The sequence below is a fragment of the Artemia sp. Qi Xiang Cuo genome, chromosome 3 (assembly GCF_049724085.1).
Source record: "Artemia sp. Qi Xiang Cuo chromosome 3, ASM4972408v1, whole genome shotgun sequence".
NCBI lineage: Eukaryota > Metazoa > Arthropoda > Branchiopoda > Anostraca > Artemiidae > Artemia > Artemia sp. Qi Xiang Cuo.
In genome coordinates, this window is record NC_142796.1 from 39382632 (window position 1) to 39406642 (window position 24011).

At 36.1% G+C, this 24011-nt stretch overlaps 1 protein-coding gene across 1 annotated transcript in view; it reads left to right on the forward strand.

The window, feature by feature from the left end:
• The window catches only part of Oseg1 (intraflagellar transport protein Oseg1), a 55732-nt gene that overhangs the window by 17698 nt on the left and 14023 nt on the right, over positions 1-24011 (forward strand). Inside the window, exons 5-8 of the mRNA XM_089086909.1 lie at positions 3340-3419; positions 15349-15619; positions 16973-17061; positions 20730-20838. Coding sequence (XP_088943035.1) covers positions 3340-3419; positions 15349-15619; positions 16973-17061; positions 20730-20838 — 549 coding nt within the window. The remainder of the gene's footprint in view (positions 1-3339; positions 3420-15348; positions 15620-16972; positions 17062-20729; positions 20839-24011) is intronic.

Consider the following 24011-nt stretch of genomic DNA (forward strand, 5'->3'; position numbering starts at 1 on the left):
CACGCTTGGTATAATTACCAAAACGCTTGTAACACTCCCCAAAAGACTTTGCACAGGTCTACTACGCTTGGAACATGTACAACACGCACACCTGGTACACTACATGATTTCTGAGAGAAAGTGCCCCTTCTTGAAAATCGTTCTAATCTTTTCTGCGTCAAAATAGGCCGTTAGATTTAGTTTATAAAAAGCTGAAAGTCTATTTTTAGTAGTCAGTTAGTCCTTCAAACTGTTGGTTTGAAGCCTGTCTTAGAAATTGTCGTCAAATGTTGGATTCCCGATATTTCCTAGTTTTTAGGTTATATATGGTTCTGCCAGTTTCCACTTAACTAATTTAAAGAATAAAACTTCGCTTTGTCCTTGTTACTCCAAGATTTTCTAAATTTCTAAGCTATTAATGCAAATAGGACTTTTCTGATGACAGCTCTAAGATATAGAGCCGAAATATTCATTTAGTAAAATTTTCACTGTCTTAGAATAATTCCTTATTATTTTTCCAGTTGTTCTTTGTAATAACTCTATATATACAGAAATATCGGTTAGGATACGACAAGGAAAATTCATCCCATAAAACGCATGTTGTTTACAATATTTTAAATGAAATTAATCAATCAGAGCACTTTAAATAGGCCTATATATATATATATATATATATATATATATATATATATATATATATATATATATATATATATATATATATATATATATATATATATATATATATATATATATATATATATATATATATATATATATATATATATATATATATATATATATATTAATAGGTAGTTTTTTCTTCTATAAAATCACAATGACTTAATCTCAAGTAGATCTGAGGAGAAAGAGGGGCAATAGACCTATGACACAAAATGAAGTTTTTCATTGTCTTTATTTTCCTTGGAATGGACCTTGTTCTTAGGCACCATTTCCTGCTAACAAAAGGGAAATGTTGGCCATAAAAGGCCAATATTAAATTACGGCAAAGGCCAAAATTACGGCTATGTAACATATATATAGCCGGAGTCCAAACTGAAATATTTCTGGCGTTAAGGGATCTTTTCGACAGGTTGCTCACTTTCCTTCGTCTTTCTTCTCATGATTTCATGTGTTTTCTTATTTTATAACCCAAAATATACGACAAACCTAGCTCTCATTAGGAATAGAGTGTTTAATTTATTCACCAAAGGCGGGAAACTCATTGCATTGTATATTTCTGTGGCAAAGGATATAGTGCTATCTAACATGAATAATCTGTCGCTAACCATGTAACATAGATGACGCTGGTAACTGATTTGCAACATTGAATGTAGTTTTATAAAACTAAGGAATTATCGAATTTGATGTTCTGTCTATTCTTTAAATTAAACTAGAGGATGGGTTTAAGATCCTACTCTTGAATGAAACGAAAATAAAACCATTTCTATTTTAAATAAGGACTGAAACTTTCGTGTTTTTTTTCTATTAATATGCGTTTGTTATAATATTTTGATAAAATACTTCTCATTGTCCCCTACATCCTCTCATTTTAAATTTTTTTGAGAAACTTAATGGTTCGCCTTTTGAAGTTTATGATGTTAGTGAACCTATAATGATATAAGAAGACAAGCTCTTTAGCTCTTCCTAATGCCAGAATGTGACTAATAATTGTGCAGAAGTTTGAAAATTTGACGAAAATATTCAAAAGCCAGATTTGTGTCGCTAGTTCTGCTTCTACTTACTTGACATGGGACTAATGGTTCAGTTCGAGCGGAACTGGGAATCGAATAACAGATCATTAGTGTTCAAAGTCACTAGCTTATTGAATACCTTATATATGAGTTGTAACAACACTCCTTGCTGCTGAAAATATCAAGAGCTATCGTGATGTTTTCTGCGGTCTTGGTTGAATTGGCATTAGCTAGGGTAAAATTGTCTATTAAGGTAGGATTGTAATTACGGCCCTCGGACTAGATCAAGCCCTCAGTATGCGCTAAACAGGTCTTTAAAACTTTCGGCCTTCAAGTTTGTCCCAGTCGATGAAAATTAGCACGCTGGAAAAATATCGTTTCATGCTTTTTTAGATTCGGCTTGATGGATTTCTTCAAATTGGTTGTCAACTTAGAATTATTCAGCTTTCTGCTTACTCTTTTTTCCTCTTTTTTTGACGATTTCTTAGCAGAAGGCAAAAAAATTTTCAATATCACTTTTGTGGATTTTTTTTGGCCATGGAATTTATGCTCTATTTGGATTGTCTGAGTAGCCATTTTAAAAGATTTTAGATTTCCAATTTTTTAAATAGCTACATATCCATCAATAAATAGTATTTTAATAGCCATCCAGTTCATGTATGGTAATAAATGTTGTTTTTTTCTTATTAAGAATGATATACCTTACAATGCGTAGCAATCAAATAATGTTGAAAACTATGTAATTGAATGAAATAGTTTTAAAATCGAGATGCTGACTTGAGGATTCTTTTTTATCAACGGTGTGTAATAGTCTTAGGAAACGACACAATTTCATTCGATTTGATTTTTAGTCTACGAGGATCTCGTTAAGGTACCAAGGACTTAGAAACAAAAAGATTTTTTCCCTTGGACCCCACCTTAGATCTATTCATGCCTAAAAATTGCGCGTCAGTCGGGTATCAGAATGTCATATCTCCATAGTTTTAAATTTTCAGAAGAGCAAAAAAAAAAAATCAAAACTTTCTTATTTCCCCTCTGATAACCGTAAAACAAAAACGGATTGATATGTAAAGTCAATATAAATTAGTTTTTGTTTTACGGTTATCGGAGGGGAAATAAAAAAGTTGCGAGGTTTTTTTTGCTCTTCGGATACGGCCTTTTGTACCTGACTAACAAACGATTTTAGAAGATTTTCTTAGGGTTGTTTTAAAATTATATAGTTTGTGTAGCAATAGGCCTACCACATTTTCTTGAGTAATGCCGCGTTGAACCGTTAAAATAGGTAAGCAACTCAAAGCATAACAAAGAGTTATGGTTGCGAAAATTCCAACATTCCCAGAGACAATACTTTCAAAGGAAACCCACACCTTCTTAAGTTGTTACATGGCATGTGTTTTTGGCTAAGTTTTGTGATTTTTTTTTTATTATTTGGCGCCCAAATACTAACTACCACTAAAAACAGCATAACTGCATGTGGAGGCCTTTTTCAGAAAAATTTGAATTCAAGATTTTTCTGAATTTTTAAACATGCATATGGTTATGCAAGTATCTGCTTAAGCAATTCAAGCAATCAGATTTCATCTGCACTGTTCTTGACACTTTAAAACCTTTAGGCTTGCTACCTTTTTTTCAAACTTTAAAAACTTTTTTTTTATCATTTGTTTAGTCTGGAGAAGAAATATCTAAATTTGAAAGGCCTGGTGCGTCGTTATCGCCTGTTTGGTCAGTTATTTGGGTCAAGCAGAGGTAAGATTATTTTGATTTTCAATGTATATTCATAACTAGAATAATTGCATTGATAATTTATGCCCGCTCTCCATTCTAGATTTCACTAATCGGTTTGTTTTATCTGTTACAAATTTTTTATTTCAGTCATTTTTCCAGTATTGTGAACGGGTACTGAGAATTAAACAGTTGGGGGTTGCAATGAACCGAACTGGAAAAAAACCGAACCGAACTGAAAACTTCACTTTACATTCATATGATATGGTCTCTTACGAACGAATTCATGCTAGGCACACTGGTTACAGGGGTGCAGCTAGAGCTTTAAATTCGGAGGAGGGATTTAAAGAATGTGTCGACAAAATCGTCCAATCTGCTGACAAATCTGGACACATAAGCTAAATTTCCGAGGTGTTGGCACGCTGCGTTAACGTCTTGGAACCTTCCCCTACCCACCTTAAAACACCTCCTCTCCTCTTAGCTGCGACCCTGACTGACTATCATGGTTTTAACCGACTGAATCTTGGATCTTTCACCCACGCAAGTGAACATTCGTTAAACTAAAACCGTATGGTTTATTGTATTCTCTTTAGTTGTTATGGTAGATTACGTTCTTGAAGTCACCATACATTTAGAACATTGCGGCACCAGATGTGTATTGACAAGTATTGACAACAAAATTAATATATTTTGACTCATATCTGTTGCTCTCTCCACCATGGTCTGACTTAGCTGGTGGATCCACCCCCAACGACTGAACAAACAAAATTACCTGAGGAAATCTGGTGCCGTCTTCGGGACAAGTTGCTTATAAAAAAAATATATCGGCCGATAACCAATATTTCTTTCCCGATAATGAAACTGACCCTCATATAGGCCCGATAATATCGGTTGGGCCCTAATGTATATATATATATATATATATATATATATATATATATATATATATATATATATATATATATATATATATATATATTATTGAAAAACCCGTCAAATCAACACACAACAAGACGGAGCACTAAAAAAATAGAAAAAAAAGACACAAAGTACAACAAACTGGACCAGCAAAGAAAACGAATCACTGAATGAGCTGATGGGACCATTCGTGTAGATTTTGGTGTATTTTTCTATTATGCTTCGCTATTCGTCTAGCTACGGTGACGTCAGGGTCTGTGACTTTAAATTTTTCAATTACATGCGAATTCCTATACCACCGAGATAGACGAAGCAAATATACAAAACGAAAATACATCACTCTGATTTTATTCTGGTCAGTTTTAGTGAGAAGTTTCCAGAAGGGCATGGCATATAAAATGTGAGGAAGCGCGATGGCGTTATACAAGCTTGCTAGAAGCAGCCCGTTGAATCGGAGTTTGCACGATACAATTGGAGCGTAAGACGCTGAAATTCGTCGTTTAAGCTGTTCGAGGAGAAGTTTTCGGGTGTGGCGCATAGACGAACCTATGGGTAAACCTAGATGAATGAGGTGATCCACTGGCTGGACAGAGCTAGAACCATGGGTTGTGGTTGGAACCAAAAAATTAGTTTTGCAATTGGGTAGGATGATTTTCGATTTTGAAGAGTTGATCTGAAATCCAACTTTTATATATTTGGTTTCAAAGATTTAGAAGATTTCAATTGTTCGCTGAGAGGTTCGGATAAGATTCAGAATGTCCTTCGCGTAACGTACCAAAGATAAGTTAGCAGATGACAGAATCAGCGAAAGATGGACATTGATCTTGTGCATCAAGGACACAGTTATTGAAAAGGTCGGGAAAGGTGACTGCTTCTTGACGCGCTCCTTTCTTGACTGGAACAAGTCGGGTGCGAGGAATAGGGGTCAAACCCTTGTCAGGAGGTAGCTTCAGTCGGATCCGTAATCTAGAATACAGGTTCCTGAGAGAACGAATGACAGCTAGATTCAACCCACGTTTACCGCCCTTCAGAAGCATCGCAGTATGGATTAGAGAGTCGAATGCGCGTCTAATGTCGTGTCCTGCCAAAGAAAGGCTTTCTCCAGAAGATTCAGCATCTATCAAGACATTAGCAACGACTGTTAAGGCATCAGCACATCCAGTTCCTCACTTGAAGCCGAACTGATGCCGAGGAGTGTGGCATACTTTTTCGAGTTCCTGTATAAACAGTAACTCGAAGAGCTTGCACAGTGACGTAGCTACAGTTATTGGACGGAATGCTGTACATTGAATTTCAGATACTCCCTTTTTGGAAATGAGGGTCAGATATCCGATACAGAAAGATGCAGGAACAATTTCATGCGCAGACACTATCTGCATAAGCATAGAGAGATTTGCCGTGAGAATATTGCTTCCGTGTTTCAGGTGATTGCACTAACTTCGTGAATGCCCGATGAGCCTTTCCATTTGAGTTTACAGATGGCATCTTCAACAGAGCGGGTACTGACGATAAAATCTTCATCGGGGTGAGAAGTTAGAAACTAATCTAAGGCAGCCTCTTAAGATTGTTCTATGGAGGGGTCAGGGACTGAGAACTCCGATTCATAATGGGCATACCATTCATCTTCAGGGATGTCGGCTGGGGATGGTGACGAAGAATGTTTCGCAGAACGAGAGACTAAGTAGAATTTCCTACTTCTGTCTTGATTGGCATGACCAGTATAATGATTGACTAGATTTTTCCGATGCCGATCCAGGGCCTTAGAAAACTTTCGCTTCGTAAAGATCCGTATGCTGTTCACAAGATCCATATTCGGACGTCCACACTCTTTCCATACTGAAAACCAAAATTTTGCTTGACTACATGAAATGACGAGATCTGGATTTGACGACCACCCGGGAATGATTCCTTTACGAATTCGTTGCAAAGGAACAGCTTGTTTTTCTGCGAAGCGGAGAGCATGGCAGATTTCTGCACAATATATATCATATATATATGTAGACAGATCGAAACCTCTTTTTGAGGTAACTTGAGTGACTTCTGAAGGAAATGAAATGGGACGCTGATTTTATTCAGGACTGAATCTATCGACTCGATGAATATATATATATATATATATATATAAATATATATATATATATATATATATATATATATATATATATATATATATATATATATATATATATATATATATATATATATATATATATATATATATATATATATCGCGGTCGTCGCGTTCATACCTCGTACCTTCATAAAACCAATTTTTCCAGGAGACAAGAAACCAATTTTCCTTTGCTCTTGCGATATCCTAGGATTTCATTTATTGACTGCTCAGTACCACTTTCTAAATCAGAAACACTTTCAGGGATTTCAGTCACACTTCTCTCGAAATTTGCAGAATTGTCATGGGATGCAGCTTCTCTCAAGCTGGCTTCATTTATTTCCATTCCAGACTGTAAACCTCCAGCAATGCCATTATGAATGTCATTATGAGGACCCTTTTCAACTGGCAACAACTGGTTAAAGCTTACACTTTCCAGTAGAAACTGGTTTTCAACTTGGGCTGAAACTTCAACAGTAGGTTTTTCCATCAAATCCAAATGTTCACATGACACCAGAAGCAACTCAGCAAAGTTTTGTCTAGCACTTTGACTAAATTCTTCTTCAAGATGTTCACTCTCCTTCTCTGAGGTATTCTTAGCTTTAAGTGGTGAATCATGGCACAATGCCTCCTTATCAGACGCAGGAACATTGGGAAGGCTAGGCAGTGAAAGCACCTAAAAAAAAAATCACATTGTTGAAATTCCAATCAAATTACTCAGTACTCAGCCAAATTACTCATGTGAACTAGCCTACTGTCAGTGATTATGAATCAAAGCTTGTTGCGAAATTAAACATCAGGATAAATAATGCCTTGTACACCCTTCTTTTTGTTTTGATGCTTCGGCAATGCCCCTTTTGTATGCCAGTGTTTAAACATGCACTGACTTACTAAGCCACAGCAGCCAGATATTAATGTTTTATAACAATAATAATATATTGCAAAAATAAGGCTCATTGCCTTGGCAAAGCAGTAATGTAACTGGTAATAGTTGCAGTTCAAGTTCATAATAACCAAAGTGCTACTAAATTGACACAGCTCTGTGGGTTTGTCCTTTTATTCAATTCAGTACTTAGCTACTTAGTTACAGAATAAAATAAAATACTTATCCATGACTTTTCTTTATTTATATTTAAAGATTTTTTTTACATATTGTCTGAACCCAACTTTAGTGAGGCAATACCTCCAATAACTGACAATGCTTTCCTCAGAGACCAAAGGTTATTCCGCTAAGAGATAATGACACTCCCATATACTCCATGAGCACACGAAATTGAAGCCATCTGTTGTTCGGTTATTTCCTCATTTCTACGAACTGTTTTACCTTACCATACTTTACCCATAAATTGAGCCATAGATTTATGGCTGAGCACTGTAGAAGAAATAGAATAACAAGCTTTAGTATTTATGGCCAAGGCACTATGTGTGATTGGAAGCAGCCAGTTGGATATTTCTTTGTGAATCATGCTACTTCTGCTGAAAGGTTGAAGAAGTTAGCCTTTTGTAGTTGAAAAGCTGACTGTAGCTGGTGGAACTATAGTGGCTCTTGTGTGCGATCAATCAGGTGCCAATATTTGACTTTACATCTCATTGGGTGTCAGTATATCAAAGCCATATTATTGAGTTTGGTGATAAGAAGGTGTTCAGTATTGGCTCTTATATATTTGTCTTTTCATTGACTTTTCATATGACACAGTTATGTAAATTTTATTTTTTAACTCTAGTATATGCCCCTGTTGAACCAACTGATGGAGATACTAGTGACTCAGATGGATTTTACTTTCAGTTACAGGAGCAAATAGACAGGGTCCCAGGTAGAAATATGATGTTTTTACTAAGAGATTTTAATGCCCAGGTCGGTAGAAATAGTGATAGATGGCATCTTAGCCTAGGTAAATTTAGTTCAGGAAAAGAAAACAGTAATGGATACAGACTTTTGCAATTTTGTAGGCATAACAATCTAGTTGTAACCAACACGGCGTTTGGCCATAAAATGGCTCATAAGTTAACATGGTATTCACGTGATGGTAAGACAGCAGATTTCGTTGATTATGTTATTGTAAACCGAAGACTGGTAGGACCAATACTAGATACTAGGGTATATAGGAGTGCTTTTATTTAGGTTAAAAGTAAAGACCACCATCTAGTAGTGTCTAGGGTTAATTTACAGCTGAAATTTCGGAAGAGTAACTACCTCCCAGGAAGTTACGATGTTGGTAGACTCCAGGATGAGAATTTGAGAGAAACTTTCCAGGAACAGTTGAATACTAAACTTGAGAGTTTAAAATTTGACAATGTGGAAGATGGTTGGAATATTTTTTTTTGCTGAAGGTATCTTAGGGAAGACAGCTATGACTGTAGCTAAGAATATTAGTGAAAAAGCTTTATGTTTAGTAGAAAGGAGAAGGGACTTGTACAAGAATTACCTGAATGATAGGTCATACAAAAACAAAAGGAATGTAAAGAAAGTGGAGAAAGCATTAAAATATAAAATAAGGAGGTGTGAAGTGGAGGCCATGGATAAAATTGCCGAGGATCTGGGAGATGCATCTAGACGGCATAACCGTAAAATATTGTACTGGCATGTTAATAAATTGACCGGGAGTAGTCAATCTTAAGTTGTTATCGGTAAACATAGGAACGGGGCATTCCTTAGTCATAAAGAAAGAGTTAAAGAAAGATAGGTGAACTATTTTGAGAATGTAGTATTGCAACCTAGAATCACAAATTAAGATATAGAGGAAAATGAAAAAGTTTGTGATATCTAGGATGTGAAGAAAGATTTGTTTTGTGAGGAAGAATTAGTGACAGTACTAAAAGAATTAAAAAAATAATAAGGCTCCAGGTGCTGATAGTGTGGTAAATGGATTTCTTAAATATAGTGGCTCAGAGTTTAGAAATAAGTTACTGAAGATTATGATTTTGATTCTTTGAAAAGGGAAAGTTCCTAACGATTTTAGGAAAACCATAATTAGACCACTCTATAAGAAAGGTGATGAGAGTGAGTGTGGTAATTATCGAGGCATTAGTCTGGTCTCTGTAGGTAGCAAATTACTTAGTAATATGATAGACTGAGAGAAGTTGTAGACAAATTTTGAGAGAAGAACAGTGCGGTTTTAGAAAAGTTAGAGGATGTGTCGACCAAATTTTCACTCTTAGGTTAATAATTGAGAAGTGCCTGAGTTGTCAAACATCTTTGGTTCTCAGTTTTATAAAACAAGAGCAGGCGTTCGATTCTGTTGATAGAAGAGCTTTAGCAAAGTGTTATCCTTGTATGGTATGCCAGACATATACATTAAAGTGATTAGTGCTATTTACGAGAATAACACTGCTGCGGTTAAGGTTAGCAGCTGGTTTTATATTAAATCAGGAGTTAAGCAGGGTTGTGCCTTATCCCCCTTTATATGGATTATTTTTATGGACTTTGTCTTAAGGAGCACAGGAATGGCAATGGGAGATCACAGAATCAAATGGAGAGGAAAAAGTATCCTGGACTTAGATTATGCTGATGATTTAAGCATCCTAGATCAAAGTTTGACCAAAATGAACGAACTTTTAGAGGTTTTGTGGATTCAGGGTGCTAGAATAGGTTTGAAAATTAATGTTAAGAAGACTAAGTCACAAAGGCTAGGAATAAGTGAAGATGAAATGGTGACGTTGGGTAACGACAAGATTGATCAGGTGGGCGCCTTCACTTACCTTGGTAGTATTATTAGTAATGATGGTGGGAGCAGTAAAGATGTTAAAAGTAGATTAGCTAAGAATCAGGGTGTTTTTTCACAGTGAAAAAAAGTTTCGAAGAATAGGAAGATAAGTCTGCAAACCAAGGTTAGAATATTAGAAGCTACAGTGATGACAGTGGTCAAATATGGCTCCGAAGCATGGACGTTCCGAAAAGCGGATGAAGATTTCTAGATGTTTTTCAGAGAAATTGCATACGGATTGTTCTCGGCACCCGGCTGGCTGACCGTATTTCAAACAGTAGGCTGTACGAAAAATGTGGTTCAATACCTCTTTCTAGGGCTATAATGAAAGAAAGGTTGAGGTGGCTAGGGCACGTTGTGCGGATGAAGGTTGACAGATTGTCGAAGATTGTCCTTTTCAGCAAACCGTCTAAGGCTAAACGGAAAGCAGGTCGTCCTCGTCTGGGCATGGGGGTGTCATAAAGATAGATTTAAAGGAAATGGGAACTTCCTGGGAGGGTGTAAAAAGGGAGGCTTTGAATAGATTGGGATGGAAGAAGAGCGTGTGTAGCTATGTTGGGCTCAGGTGACTTGGTGCTGCGGCGAGTTGTTGTTAGTAGTAGTAGTAGTAGTATATTATTCTGTCAATTGGGCTGTAAAGTTTCACAGATAAGCTACTGTTCAATAGAAGCAGAATATAAACAACTCACTTTTTACTGTGTATCCCAATTCTATTTATACAGGTGCAGAACCCTACACTACATGGGGAACTAAACTGCACCTTTATCTTCTTTACCATCTGAGTTAGTAAAAAAGGGTATGTATTGTCTGGCATTGTCGTGTATAAGAAATAGCTTTAAACTTGAAAGTGGATATTGGGAGGGATTCAGCCTCAGATCACTGAAACATTGATGCACATATTTTATTGTAGCCTACCTGATTTTTTGCTTTTTATGCATTTTTCAGTAAATCAACACTTTAGCTAAACTGAGCCACAAAGAATCAGCACTCTAGTTAAACTGGGCCTCAAAGAATGGTCCTTCCCAACAGACATTTTTGCCATGCAGCTATCCAAAATGATGTTTTACTGATGAATTACTTTATACTGCTATGTTACAAACTGCTAGGTTTGGGTAGCCAAAATGTCTATTGGGAAGTGGTAGCCATGGCACAGGATACCCAGGCTTTCAGTCTGAGACTCATCTGTTTGTAAGGTTATCATCACTTAAGACATGTTTGATGTTCTTTTAAAATCTACAGCAGTAAATGCCAAACCTATTGGGCATACCAGCATAGTTTAGACAGTTCTGAATTTTCACACCTTTTGGTGTCCGTGCTGGTTACTTCAGCTTTTGTTCCGGATTTCAGAAATTTATTGAAGTATCAGATGCTATTTTTCATAAAATCCATTCCCCATTTCACCTACTATGCCGTAATTCACTACAAGGCGAGGATGTGAGAACGTTGCTGAACGTTTACTGCGCTGAAATTTGCCACGCACTTCTAACTGCTGAGAACGCTGCAGTACCTCTTACTCGTATTACCACGGGCATCGTCCGAAAATGGTCTGAAAATGCGGCACTGGTTGAGTCATGCTCCCAAGCTAAATTCTGGTTTCATATTTGGAAGGATTGCTGCCAGCCAAAGCAGGGTGTCGTAAGCCAGATTCGCAAATCAACAAAGAAAGCGTTCGCTGATACCTTAGCTAAACATCGTAAAAAGATAGTTGAGGAAACTTCTGCAAAGGTAAGTGAGAACCCAAATGAGCTGTGAAAGCTAGTACCCCGATCGGCAGCCTCCTCTACCTCACCGGCGTCCACGGGTGATATCCCGGCGTTGGAGTGGTATGCCCACTTCGAGTCGGAGTTCTTGCCTATGGATGCAGGTTTGGAGCGGAGGTTTGAGCAGGAATTATATACATTTCTTGCTGGGATGCCTCCTAATGATTTTGTCGTCCTTTTTTCGGCTGTTGAACGTGCTATTAAACAACTGAAGCAAAAACCGTCCCTCGGGATTGATTATATAAGTGCAATGCATCTCAAGCATGTGGGAACTCAGCTCTGAAATCATATACAACTGCATGCAGATGATTTTTACTCAGGGAGTGGTACCGTCTACTTTCCGAGTTGGGGATCTAGGACCAATACCGAAGAAAGGCAAGCTGTCCAGACAGTGCTCGTCCTTTCGCCCTATTACTGTCTCCCCTACTCTCTGCAAGCTGTTCGAATTGATTTTTATTGATGAATTAACGGGAAAATGTTATCTGACTCCTAATCAGTTTGGCCTCCAGCCTAGGGTGAGATGTACGGATGCTCTTGTAGCTGTGGCTAATGCCCTTATTAATGCAGATAAATGTGGAGACAGCCTAATACTAGCTGGACATGACATACGCAGGGCTTTCAGTTCTTTAATACACGCTGCAATGATCATTTTTGCAGCAAAAAGAGGGGTGAACCGCGCTATTATCACGGCACTACGTGATATGTATTCGGGACTTAAAGCTCGGCTGAAATTGTCTCCAGAAAAATTTTCACCTCTTACACCACGTGAATGACTGATCCCGGTAAGAAAAGGAGACAGACACGGAGCTGTAACGTCCCCCACATTATGCAACAAATACGTCCTGGATGCTCAAGCACAATGCCCATCATCATGCATTTTACGGGCTTTAAACTTGTCGTTGGTCTGCTACGCAGTCGACATCCTGAATGTGAGTCGCACATTGCAACGGATTCCAGAGATTTTTGGAGTGCTGGCCGAGGGGTATGCTAGGATTGGACTTGAATTTAATCCTTGAAAATCGGAGGTAGTATTGTTTTATTGGAAAGATAAAACCCAAAATCTTAGCATCTTTCTTGACAACACGCCAATCAAACCGTCTAACCACATAACCCACCTCGGACTCCCGATTAACACTTTTATTAAACACACACGTCAGTTTCTACTTTCACATATACAACGCCGTGCACTGCTTGTGCGACATTTATCAAGGCAAAACTTTGTTTCAATAGATCCATCCTTGCCACATTGTACAATGCGATTGCAACTCCTCGCATTCTATACTGTACACCTTTTTGGAAAACATTTACTCAAACCGATAAAAATAAAATCCGCAGCACTTCTTTCCGGTTCGCAAAATATTTACTCAGACTCCCAAAAATATTTTGACTCCCACCTTGGACCAGGAATACAAAAATAATCAGGATTTACAATATCACGGATCCACTGAAAGCGGCAGAAAAAAAGAGAATAATAATCGTCAAACTCATCAGTGGTGGCCCCTACTAACCCAACAGTTTTCATCAGTAATGTGAATTTTCTTTTCTCCTTGTTAGGTTAAGTGTAAGTGTCTTGTTTCGTTTTTCTTTCTTTTTCATTATTGTTTCTGTTGAAGTGTCTTTTCGTTTTTCATTTTATTATTTTCTTTTATTTTTAATCCGTCTGTGTTTCTCGCCTAAACTTGACGGGTTTACAATAAATTCATTAATTCATAGCTGACATGCAAGATATGATTTGGTCTATGTTCTAGCCTGCACCTAAGGTCATACCAGCTCTTGGTTCTAGCTGTTAAATAATTTTTATAATATCTGTTCTTTTTTTTTAACTAGAATTTAAGATGGTAATGCTACTCAAGGGAAATTCCTATTTTTTAGCATTAGTTATTCTGCCCGTGTTCCTTACCTTTGCTTCTTGGTCAATGCCAATTTAGCTTTTAACTATTTCATCTACCATATGTGATAAAGATAATGGTTGTTTAGCTGATAAATGTTGCAAAATGCCATTGTATAGGATATAAAAATATTTTTTTATTTAAATACATAATTCGTTCATTCAAAAATAATCAAATGCCAATTACTTTTGATGGCATGCGTTTGCAAACAATAGTTTACCTGAAGTTTTTCCTATTTTATTTGAAAAGCACATTATGCAAAGATTTTCTGCAACATCCGAAAGTAGAATATTGATTTCTATAATTATTGCCACCTAACAAAACATGGATCTTATAGCACATCCAGACCAGGGGCATGTCCCCCCCCCAGAAAAATGGCACCTTCATAGCAAAACACGTTTGCGGAAAAGTCCATTTTAAGGTAGTGAAGACGTACCCTAACAATTTCTGCTTTTGTCTGTCCTCCAAATGCAGCAGAAGGAAAATATAACTGTGAGAAACGCTTAGATTGGAATTGAGAAGAATGGTTTTCTGCTTGCTTTTCTGGATTTTTATTCTCACTTCATGTAAATTAAAACAGAACTGGGGCAGTCGCTTTTCTTAAGAAAAAACTGTGAATTGTAGAGAAAACAGCCTAAAGAAGTAAAGAAAAAGGTCAAAAGTAAGAAAACTCTGTCCATTTTCCAAATTCAAACTACTTTGAATTGCTTGTTCTGTAGACTACTGTAAAAAAAAAAATACCAAAGTACCATTCCCCGTACCTTAGTTAACCAACGAAAACTAGTAATGACTTACCTTTTGCTTTTCCAGTGCTGTTTGCAGCATTTTTCGTCCATAAGAGATATTAGTATTATTCATTTTTCTGTTGAGCTCATAGTAAATAGTGATGATAGTGAAGAAACAATAGGGAACGGAAACCTCGTAAGTTTTCCGCAAGTATGTAGAGCTACGACGCAAACCTCGTATTGAAGGAACCCTGGTGGTAGCAGACGAAGCAAAACACGTATAAATTTTTTACGGGTATGTAAAAAATACGAGGTATGCCCATTGCTAATAACTTTTTAACAAAAGATCGTAGATTTTTTTTTTTTACCATTTAACGCAGATAAAAAAAAAACACACAGATGAGACTTCTCTTAACTAAATTTCGCTAAGATTGACTTATACGAGGTTTTCACGCGGCGATCGCGATATATTGTATCTGTATATAGCGTTTGGGAGCGTGGGATTGCGAATAAGTACGTAGGGACAATGTAAGTAGCAGTTTGTGTATAATGAACCTTTCAAAGGATAGAAAAGACGATCAAAATTGAACTAACAGTCTTTAATTATTTTTTCATATACAAACTCTGGATCGAACCCTGAGAAACACCAAGCGCTAGATGGCGTCTCCGGTTTTTTTGTCTACACTATTGCCAGCTTCTACCTTTGTAGTTTACCCTTACTCTTTAATATGGACTTTCAAATGTTTTGAGATTGAAAATTCTCCCTGGATAAAAACATGCTGATTCCTATCTAAAGATCTTAGGTTAGTATACTTATGATTATTAATATATATTTTTCACATAATAGAGAAGAAGAGGAAGAAGTATTGTGTGCCACTGACTGGGGTCAAAATATGGCTTTCTATAGTACATCAGAAATGGTGACAAAAGATAAAGCTCTTGGATTTATGACTTGTCGGATGTCGAAGTTTAACCATGGAGGCTCAGAATATCTGCTTGTGGCTGGGTCAAATAATGGCTGCTGTGTCTTTAGCGCAGAAGGAGCTGCCTTGAGTACTGTCATTGAACATGATAATTGGATATGGGGATTAGCCGGTCACTCACCTTTAAACCAAGTTGTAAGTTTGTCATAGAAAGTAACATTCTCTTTGCTTTTACCCTCTCATCGCTCTCTTTTGATCTTTCTTCAACTAAAACTAGTATAGTCTATGGAAGAGCACAGTCTTAAAGAGGGTTTTTGTGACAATACTTAGCAAAAAAGTACCAATCGTGAAGCACCAATGGAAAGCGAAGCTGGCCTATAAGACAGGCTTGTGAAAATTGTTCTGGCTAGTTAGGAATAACGAGAAATAAGCAAGTTATTCAAAACTGACCGCGCTTCCGTTGTTATAATTCATTCTTATGCATAAACCACTGTTGTCTCAGTCATTATGTTACAAGTTTCTCAAAGATTCCATCAATCTCTTGATGTAATTCATACAAAATGAAGAAAAATTATATTCGTGAGCGTAATAATTTGAATTTAGTGCCAAAAACCACAAGCTTGAATTACTTTCCATTAGAGTTCTGAGTTGGCTTTTCAAATCTAGCCAATTCTTATGTTCTAGTGAATAAGGGTCTGGCTTTTTTCTGCTATTTGCTAATAATGGAAATAAACTATGGAAAGCTTAGTATCTTTCAGCTAGCTATAAAAGTCGTTTAGTAAAGAGCGATTTTCCTCTCTATTTGTTCCTGCCATAATACAGAACAATCGTAGAACAGATGAAAGACAAAATGGGGAAAGATAAAAAGCAACAAGTTAAAGCCGGTAAAAAACAAAAATAGAAATAAATCTACTACTTCAGTTTTAAATAACTCATTGCAGCACCAAATACCCACACATCTGCGAACGCTCCTGCTCTACCCCTCTCTATTTATCATTCGACTTTTTTGTTCATCATGTTTGTAGTAAATTTTGAGATAAAACCCTTTTTTCAAAAAAATATATGTTTTAAAGGTATTTTGATGCTTCTGTTTTTAGATTTTATAATACTTTAGATTTTTAAACAACCCAGAGAAAAATCTTTAAAAAAAATTGGTTTTAAGGTATGAACTAGACCTATGCTAAGTCGAGGGGGCAAAATAGTCCAAATATTTTTTTCAAGAATTCTGATTAAAAAAAAATTAGATTTGCTACTCCTCATCAGTATCATACACTAATATATTCATTCTGAAGAGGGGGGTGGTTTTTGTTCTTTAAGACCCAAATAAAAGAGGAGACAGATTAAATCAGCTAATTAATTTTATTTTGCTTGATAGGACGGATTGCAACATTTCAACGAAAATGCTATTAGCCGTAGCTAATTTTTATTTTCATTCTTCCTTCTCAACAAAAAGTTTCCTATTTAAGGTTTTTCTATTTTTTTCTGTTAATTTCAAAATTTTATTGAGGATGTTTGTCTCATATCAGCCTTTTTTTAATTTCATTTTAGGCCATTGGGAGTCAAGATGGAACACTTGCTGTTTATCAACTGTACTTTAATACTGTCCATGGACTTTATAGGGAACGCTATGCGTTTAGGTATAATCTTTATTATTACTATTTTTTTTTCCTTTCTTGGTATTATTTTAACTTCAGATGTCTGTATGGTTTTGATTTTAATAAATAATGTAGTGTTAGGTATAACGTATCTTAGCAATATTTCTTAAAATTAAGAACTAAAAAAAAAGAAAAAAGAATCGGCAATATAGTTTTATTGCTTTCATTATTCCAGTAATCAAGGAACTGATATTACTCATTTACATATTTACTTATATTAATTTATTAAATCATATTTAATTACTTGTGTTACTTGTTTTATATATTACGCTTATTTTATCCCCTCTCCTCCCCAAATTGTGAAGATGTTTTGGATATTTTATAGCCCATGTATAATTCGTGCCCCACTCTTTAAATGGATATTGGCTTGTGTTCCTAGCACAACTAGAATTTACGAAGGAAGGGGTGTTGAAGGAATGTTGGATGTGGGTTTTTGATACACCAAATGTTATTCTGGAAACTTTTTCATGTTAGGGTGGGGGGTGTCTCTTAGGGACAAGTTGTTCCTTATTTTTAAAACAGAACTTGTAGACTGAATATTTAGAATGCAACTGACTTTAAGTCAGTATTTTAACAACAGGTCGGAGATTAAGCATTGCACACCACATGGGTGGAGTTTGGAGAAAAGCCTAGAGAGGCTATGGTGCTCTCAAAAGACTTGAACCGTTTGACTGCTTAGTTTTCCAATTAGAACAGATTACTCTGTAGTGGAAGCATATTTCACCCTATAGGGTCTTTACCCTTTGTAACCTAACTCATAACTGGCTGTACTAATTTTTTGCGTCTATGAACCTTTGCTCTCTCTGATGTGAATGCAAATCAAAGTCACTTTTTTGTGTGTATTCTTTTTTAATAATATAGTCTTTTTTTAACGGTTTTAAGTATTAGTTTTGTATTGAAATACCAAGGATGACAAAATATAATTTGTTTTTCCCCATCCGGGCTCGTCTTCATTCATGTTCAGTCCTGGAAACGGCGATTTTCTGCGATTTTTCTTTTGGTTGTTTAGGAAATCGGAAATATTTAGGGCAGTGATACGTTTTTGTTAGTGCTTCAACGTTGAACCGTGAATATAAATCTAATCAGTTAAACTTGACAACGCCTTTCGTGCGCAGAAATTCAAAGATTGACAATCTGTTGATTCCCAAAGACAAACCTTCTTAAGCTGTTTGGTGCCACGTGTTATAGTTAATTTCTGCCGGTTTTTCACCCATGTTTCTTCCTTCTTTTTTTTTTTAATGTTCCGCATGTTACTCCCAAGAACTCCACAACTGCATCTGGAGGTCTTTGTTATTAAAAGTTAAATTCTCTATTTTGTTTAATTTTTGGTTTTAATTTATGGTTGTTGTTCCTGGGTTCATGTGAGGGTTTAAAGAGGGAGGTTTTGAATATACATGGGTGGGATGGAGAAGGAGCATGCTTAGCTGTGTCGGCCTCAGGTGGCATGGTACTGTGGTGAGTTATTAGTAGTATATGGCTGTGAAGTGTCTACTTGACATATTCAGATAATCAAATTTTATTTTAATGGTTCTTGATTGACGCGTCTCAGATCTGCTAATTTGTTGCGTCACGGCTCCTTTTAATTTTCGGCACAATGTTTCAAAACGTGGCATGTTGAACGATATACAGTTTACAGAAGAAGGAGACAACTCAAGAAAATGTTTCGGGGTTTTCGATAGTTATTGGTGAACAACTTTTAGAACAAGCTAAGTTTTTATATGACCTTCAAGATAAACAGGCATAATTTTTACTTGGAAGGTAAAAAATACCCACTATTTCTGCTTTAGAGAAAAGGAAATATAATGCATTTTGGAAAAAAATAACTTCTAATTATCTGCAGACTTGTCTGGAATTATCCAATATCCGGAGACAAATAACAAAGCGGAGGGAATCAGTCGATTATAGTTAATTATTTGATAGGGTGGGTGAAAAAATTCACTTTAACAAAAATTGTTACATATCGTCTTTTGATTACCGCGGCTGATTCGTATTTTCTTTCTTTCTTCCGCTGAATCTCTTCAATATCAAATGTGGTAAATAACACAGTTATTGATTATTCAATGGGTCAAATTGTATTCCTGTATTGAGGATGTCAATGATAAGTGCAGATCAGATGGCGCAGAAGAATGGACATGAAACGAAGAAGAAGAAGATATGCTATGGGTTTTTTGTTTTCAGAGAAATTCGTTAAGGTAATTTCAGGCATAGAGCTCAATGATGAGGTGACAACAACAATCTTAGACAACGCTACTCAGACGGCCTAGACACAGTTATTCTAGTGGTGAAACACTGTTCAACCCATGCTACAAGGTCAAAACCACTGAGGAGTTTAGATTTGATCATCCCTACCCCCCTACCTTATTACAGTGCCCGAAAATACATAAAAGGCTGCAATTTCAGTTAAATTTGACTGCAAGAGACAAAAACCGTTTAACGAACTTATCTTCTTCTCCCCTCCCCCTTGGTTTCACTCTAGAAACACAATTCTGGATACGGCCGCACAAGGCTGTGTAAAAAAACCTAATGTAATCTAGTATTATTTATAAGCCAAGTTTTGGCTAAGGGGTACCTTATTTTTTTTCAAAATATATGTTAGATCTGTTAAATCGCTGAACCAGTAATAAATCAGTGCCGTCATTCTGAGTAAGAATAAATGAACATTAAACTAGAAAATAAGGTGCATGGTCGCGTCCAGTATGAAAATCTTAAATGGTGGTAAACTCAACTCGAGTAAATCTGTAATATTCTATGTCAATTAAAGCTTTATCGACAAGGGAGTATCCAGAATTTTTGTTCAGGGAGGGGGTGCACATTTTTTTAACGCATAAAGAATTTGTTTAAGTATATGCATTTTTGTTACGTTTTGCGAGTCAGACAAAGATTTCGGGGGGAGCGTTTCAAACTCGGTAGACCCCCTCCCCTCCTTCTGGATACGGCCTTGATTGTCGGGGTACATACATAAAGAAGAAATTATTAGCAAATATGACCTTCTGAAACAGCAAAAAAAAAAAGAGAAAAAAAATGGGCCTTATTCTCTATGAACAGTTAGTAGGTATCAATTATTATTTATTGTTGTATGGAGCCTGTACCCTATTAAATTAGTATACATTGCCCCAAATCCATGGGATTTATTCTACCAAGTAGCTGTTTTATTTTTTTGGTGGTGTGAAAATTACTTATTATATCAAATGACTTATATGAAATGACTTAAATATCAAATGACTGTTATGGGTACCTATCCATGGTTTCCGTTCGTATCCCATTATAAAATTGTTGTATATTTTTAAATCTTGCTTCCAGAAATTATTCCTTGGGAGGGAGACTTTTAGTTACGTTTTTGTAGTGAATTTTCTTGTCCTACTATTTATTTAGAGGGGGGAGGGGGCTCACAACCCATTCTAACGCCGCATACCTTAATTGTTTGGTCAAAATTAGAAAATAAATTTGTAGCTTTTAAAATAGCTCTTCCGCGGTAATTATGGGGAAAAATTCGTTGAACAAAAGTTTTCTAGAGCTATTTGGGGTTCCCCTTTCGTTTTTCTGTACCTGTCCTCACATTTAACCTTAGCTGATTAGTTTAATTCTTGTTTTAAATTGATGTATTGGTTGTGTATGTACAAGACCCGTTCTGATTGTTTATTCTGCTTCAGGGAAGGCTTGACGGATGTCATTGTTCACCATTTACTTGACGACGAAAAGGCCCGAATACGATGTCGCTATTTGGTTCGAAAGGTGGCTATATATAAAAAGCTTTTGGCGGTAAGTTGGATAGTAGAAGTCGCCTAACTTCAATCTACAATGTCTGGTAAAGAATTGGATCCTGAATTTGTATGGTTGTCATGACGACAGAAAAACTTATTCTTTGCATCTATTTCAGGATTATTGTTATAATAACTACCAAATGATTACCTATAATTACTGTATTATTATCATAGGCAGCGCAATAGCGCTGCTTAAGTAAAGAGCGCAGAGGGAAATTGTTGGAAATTTTGAGATAGTCATTTTTTTTCAACATAGTCCGAAGATCATATAACAAGGCCTTCGGGGTTGACACAAAACCCTAGAGCCTAGGGGCAAGGGTTGTAAGTTATGCCCCCAGGGTATATAAAGTTTTATTGAAAGGGTGATCGTATAAACTTTAGAAGAGACTCATTTGATTGGGAATTGAAAGTTCTAGCTCCCTTTTAAGAGTCAAAAGTGATAAGAGTGCAAACCCCCTCCCCCTCCCCTACGTGCATCATTTCCCAAAACACATCGAATCAAAATTTTGAGACAGCTGTTTTGTTCAGTATTGTCGAAAGTTTCATTAATTATATCTATGCGGATGTCTTCCCCCCTACGGCCTCTAGGACGAGGGCTGTAAACTTAGACAATTCGTCCATTGTTTACGTATAGTATATGTTGTTGAGTATAGTGAGCATCTTGATCTTTACTTCCAAAAAGACGAAGGGCCTTCAGGTGAGCCTTTCAGGGAATGTTGAGGGGAGTGTTAAACTAAATCAAAACACGTTGGGACGACAAAAGGGGGTCAAAAAGGCGCGTCAGCAATATTTTCGGAACAGCTTACCGTATCAAGATGAAACTTCCGGGGTATCGTTAGGGTGATGTTTAATTGACCAAAAAGCAACATGTACATACTACTACTGCTAATAATACTGCTGCTACTACTGATACTCATAAAACACTACTTCTGCTGCTACTTCTCCTACTACTACCACTACTATAATGATACTAACTATTAAAGCTAAGTGTATGAAGGTAAAAATTTGAGAAAATATTGAGGGAAAATTTGAACCAAATCAAAACACTATGTGCATGCAGATTGTCAAAAGGGCGTATCTCAAGAATGGGTTTGAATATTAAGTTGGAACTTTCAAAGAATACTTAAAGGAGAAGGTCAGTTGACCAAAATGCAGTATGTGCACGCTAGTACTAATATTACTACCACTACTATTTTTACACTACTTCTGTTGCAACTGCTTGAAAGTCTAAGAGTATTAAAATAAAAATTTCAGGAAATATTTGAATATACAGGTTAACAAAAAGTTTAGGGTTAGAGGGAGATATTCGAATGACCAAAAGGCAATATGTTAATTCTACTGCTGCTACTAGTACTAATGCTATCGCTGTTAATACTACTAATAGAACTGCTAGAACTAATACTACTACTGTGACTACTGTTACAACTATGCCTAAGGGTATGAAGGTGACACTTTCAGGGAATATTGGGGGATGGGGGAACTGTACTCTGCATGCATGTTGTCAAAAGGACGTATCCGTAATTTATTAGGAACAATTTGGTGTGTAAAGTTGAAACTAATACGGCTCGTTGTGGGGGATTTTGAACTAACCAAAAGACAATATTTGCATCCTAATGCTACTGCTTGTACAAACACTGCTACTGCTACTACTACTACTATTAGTACTGGTGCTACTACTGCTACTACTGTTACTAAAGCTACTGTTACTAAATTCTTTTTCAATTTCTTCAGAGAAAATACCAAAAAATGTACTTTTCAATAAAAATATCCCCCCAAAAATTATGACCGACTTCATAGCCGTAGATAATAACCTAAGCTAATGCAGCAAAATCAATTCACGGATGATAGCTGGAAAGGAAGTTTATGGTATACATAACGTTTTGCAAAATTATACAAGATGATAACCGAGTCAAACTTAAAACAATCAGAAATCAACATGAAAGTGGCTGACAACCCCAATGTCTTCTCAAGACCAGAACATAATTTGCTCTTTGTTAAAAAAAAAACAACAACTAATGAATCTGGATTGACAGTTTAATATACATATACTGATATTTAATCCTTTAAGTCTTAATAGTTTTTTTATTTATTAAAGTTAAAACATTTAAAAAAAAGTTTTTTCAGTAAAGTGCAAATTATGTTGTGGTCTTCAGAAGGCATGAAGAATGTGAACTGACAGTTTAATATACATATTCTGATATTTATTCCTTAAAGTCTTAATAATTTTTGATTTATGGATATGATAATTTATGATGTATAGAATTTTTGATTAGGGATAAAACATTTAAAATGTATTTTTTTCGGTAAAGTGCAAATTATGCTCTGGTCTCCAGAAGGCATGGGCGTCGTCGGCCCTACTCATGTTAATATCTCCTCGTTTTTTAGTTTGCTGTTTGTTTTTGGCTTTCATTTATTTATTGACGGTGATTTGTTGTAGTTCTGCGCTTGGAAGATTATTTCACTTTGTTTATGCTCATTTTTCGTTTAATAGAGCTCTACTATTCCTTAAGAAGCTTATTTTGTGGAAACGTTTTTTAAATTAATCCTAAGTAAAAAAAAATATAATAAAGAAAAAAGGTTTGGCTTTTCTAACAGCATAACGAAAAGTCACTTTCGATATGGGATTACCGGAGCCACTCCCAGGAATGCGGCATTACTTCAGCTCCTTCTCTCCCGCAAATATTTGAAAAACACCGTGCCAAAATCCTATTACAATCTACCTACATAGCTGGTAATGTTGGTAACTTCAAGCCAATCACTAATCTGAAATAATCACGTAACTTTATACAACGGCACCTGGAGCGGTATGTCTACTACAAACTCAGAGTCAGTCATTATATATCCGATCCTCGAACGAAAATATACTTTTTCTTATTTTGTGCGTGTTTTCCAACAAACTCTGCTGCCGGTTCTTGCATTAAATTTTACATTTTGAAAATGCAATCCTGGAACTTTTTATCATCCCCCTTTCTTCTAAAGATTTCGCTAAGTTAGAATTAATAAGTAAATTTTTTCAAGTTTATTACCATTTAAGGGATAACGAAGTGTTGGACACAAGTTACTGAAAAAAAAGAAGATAAATTTCTTAAGAGCTCAAGTCCAAAAAAAGATAGGAGAAACGGGATTAAACCACTCGGCAGCATTGTTTACATTGTTTTAAAAAATAGAATC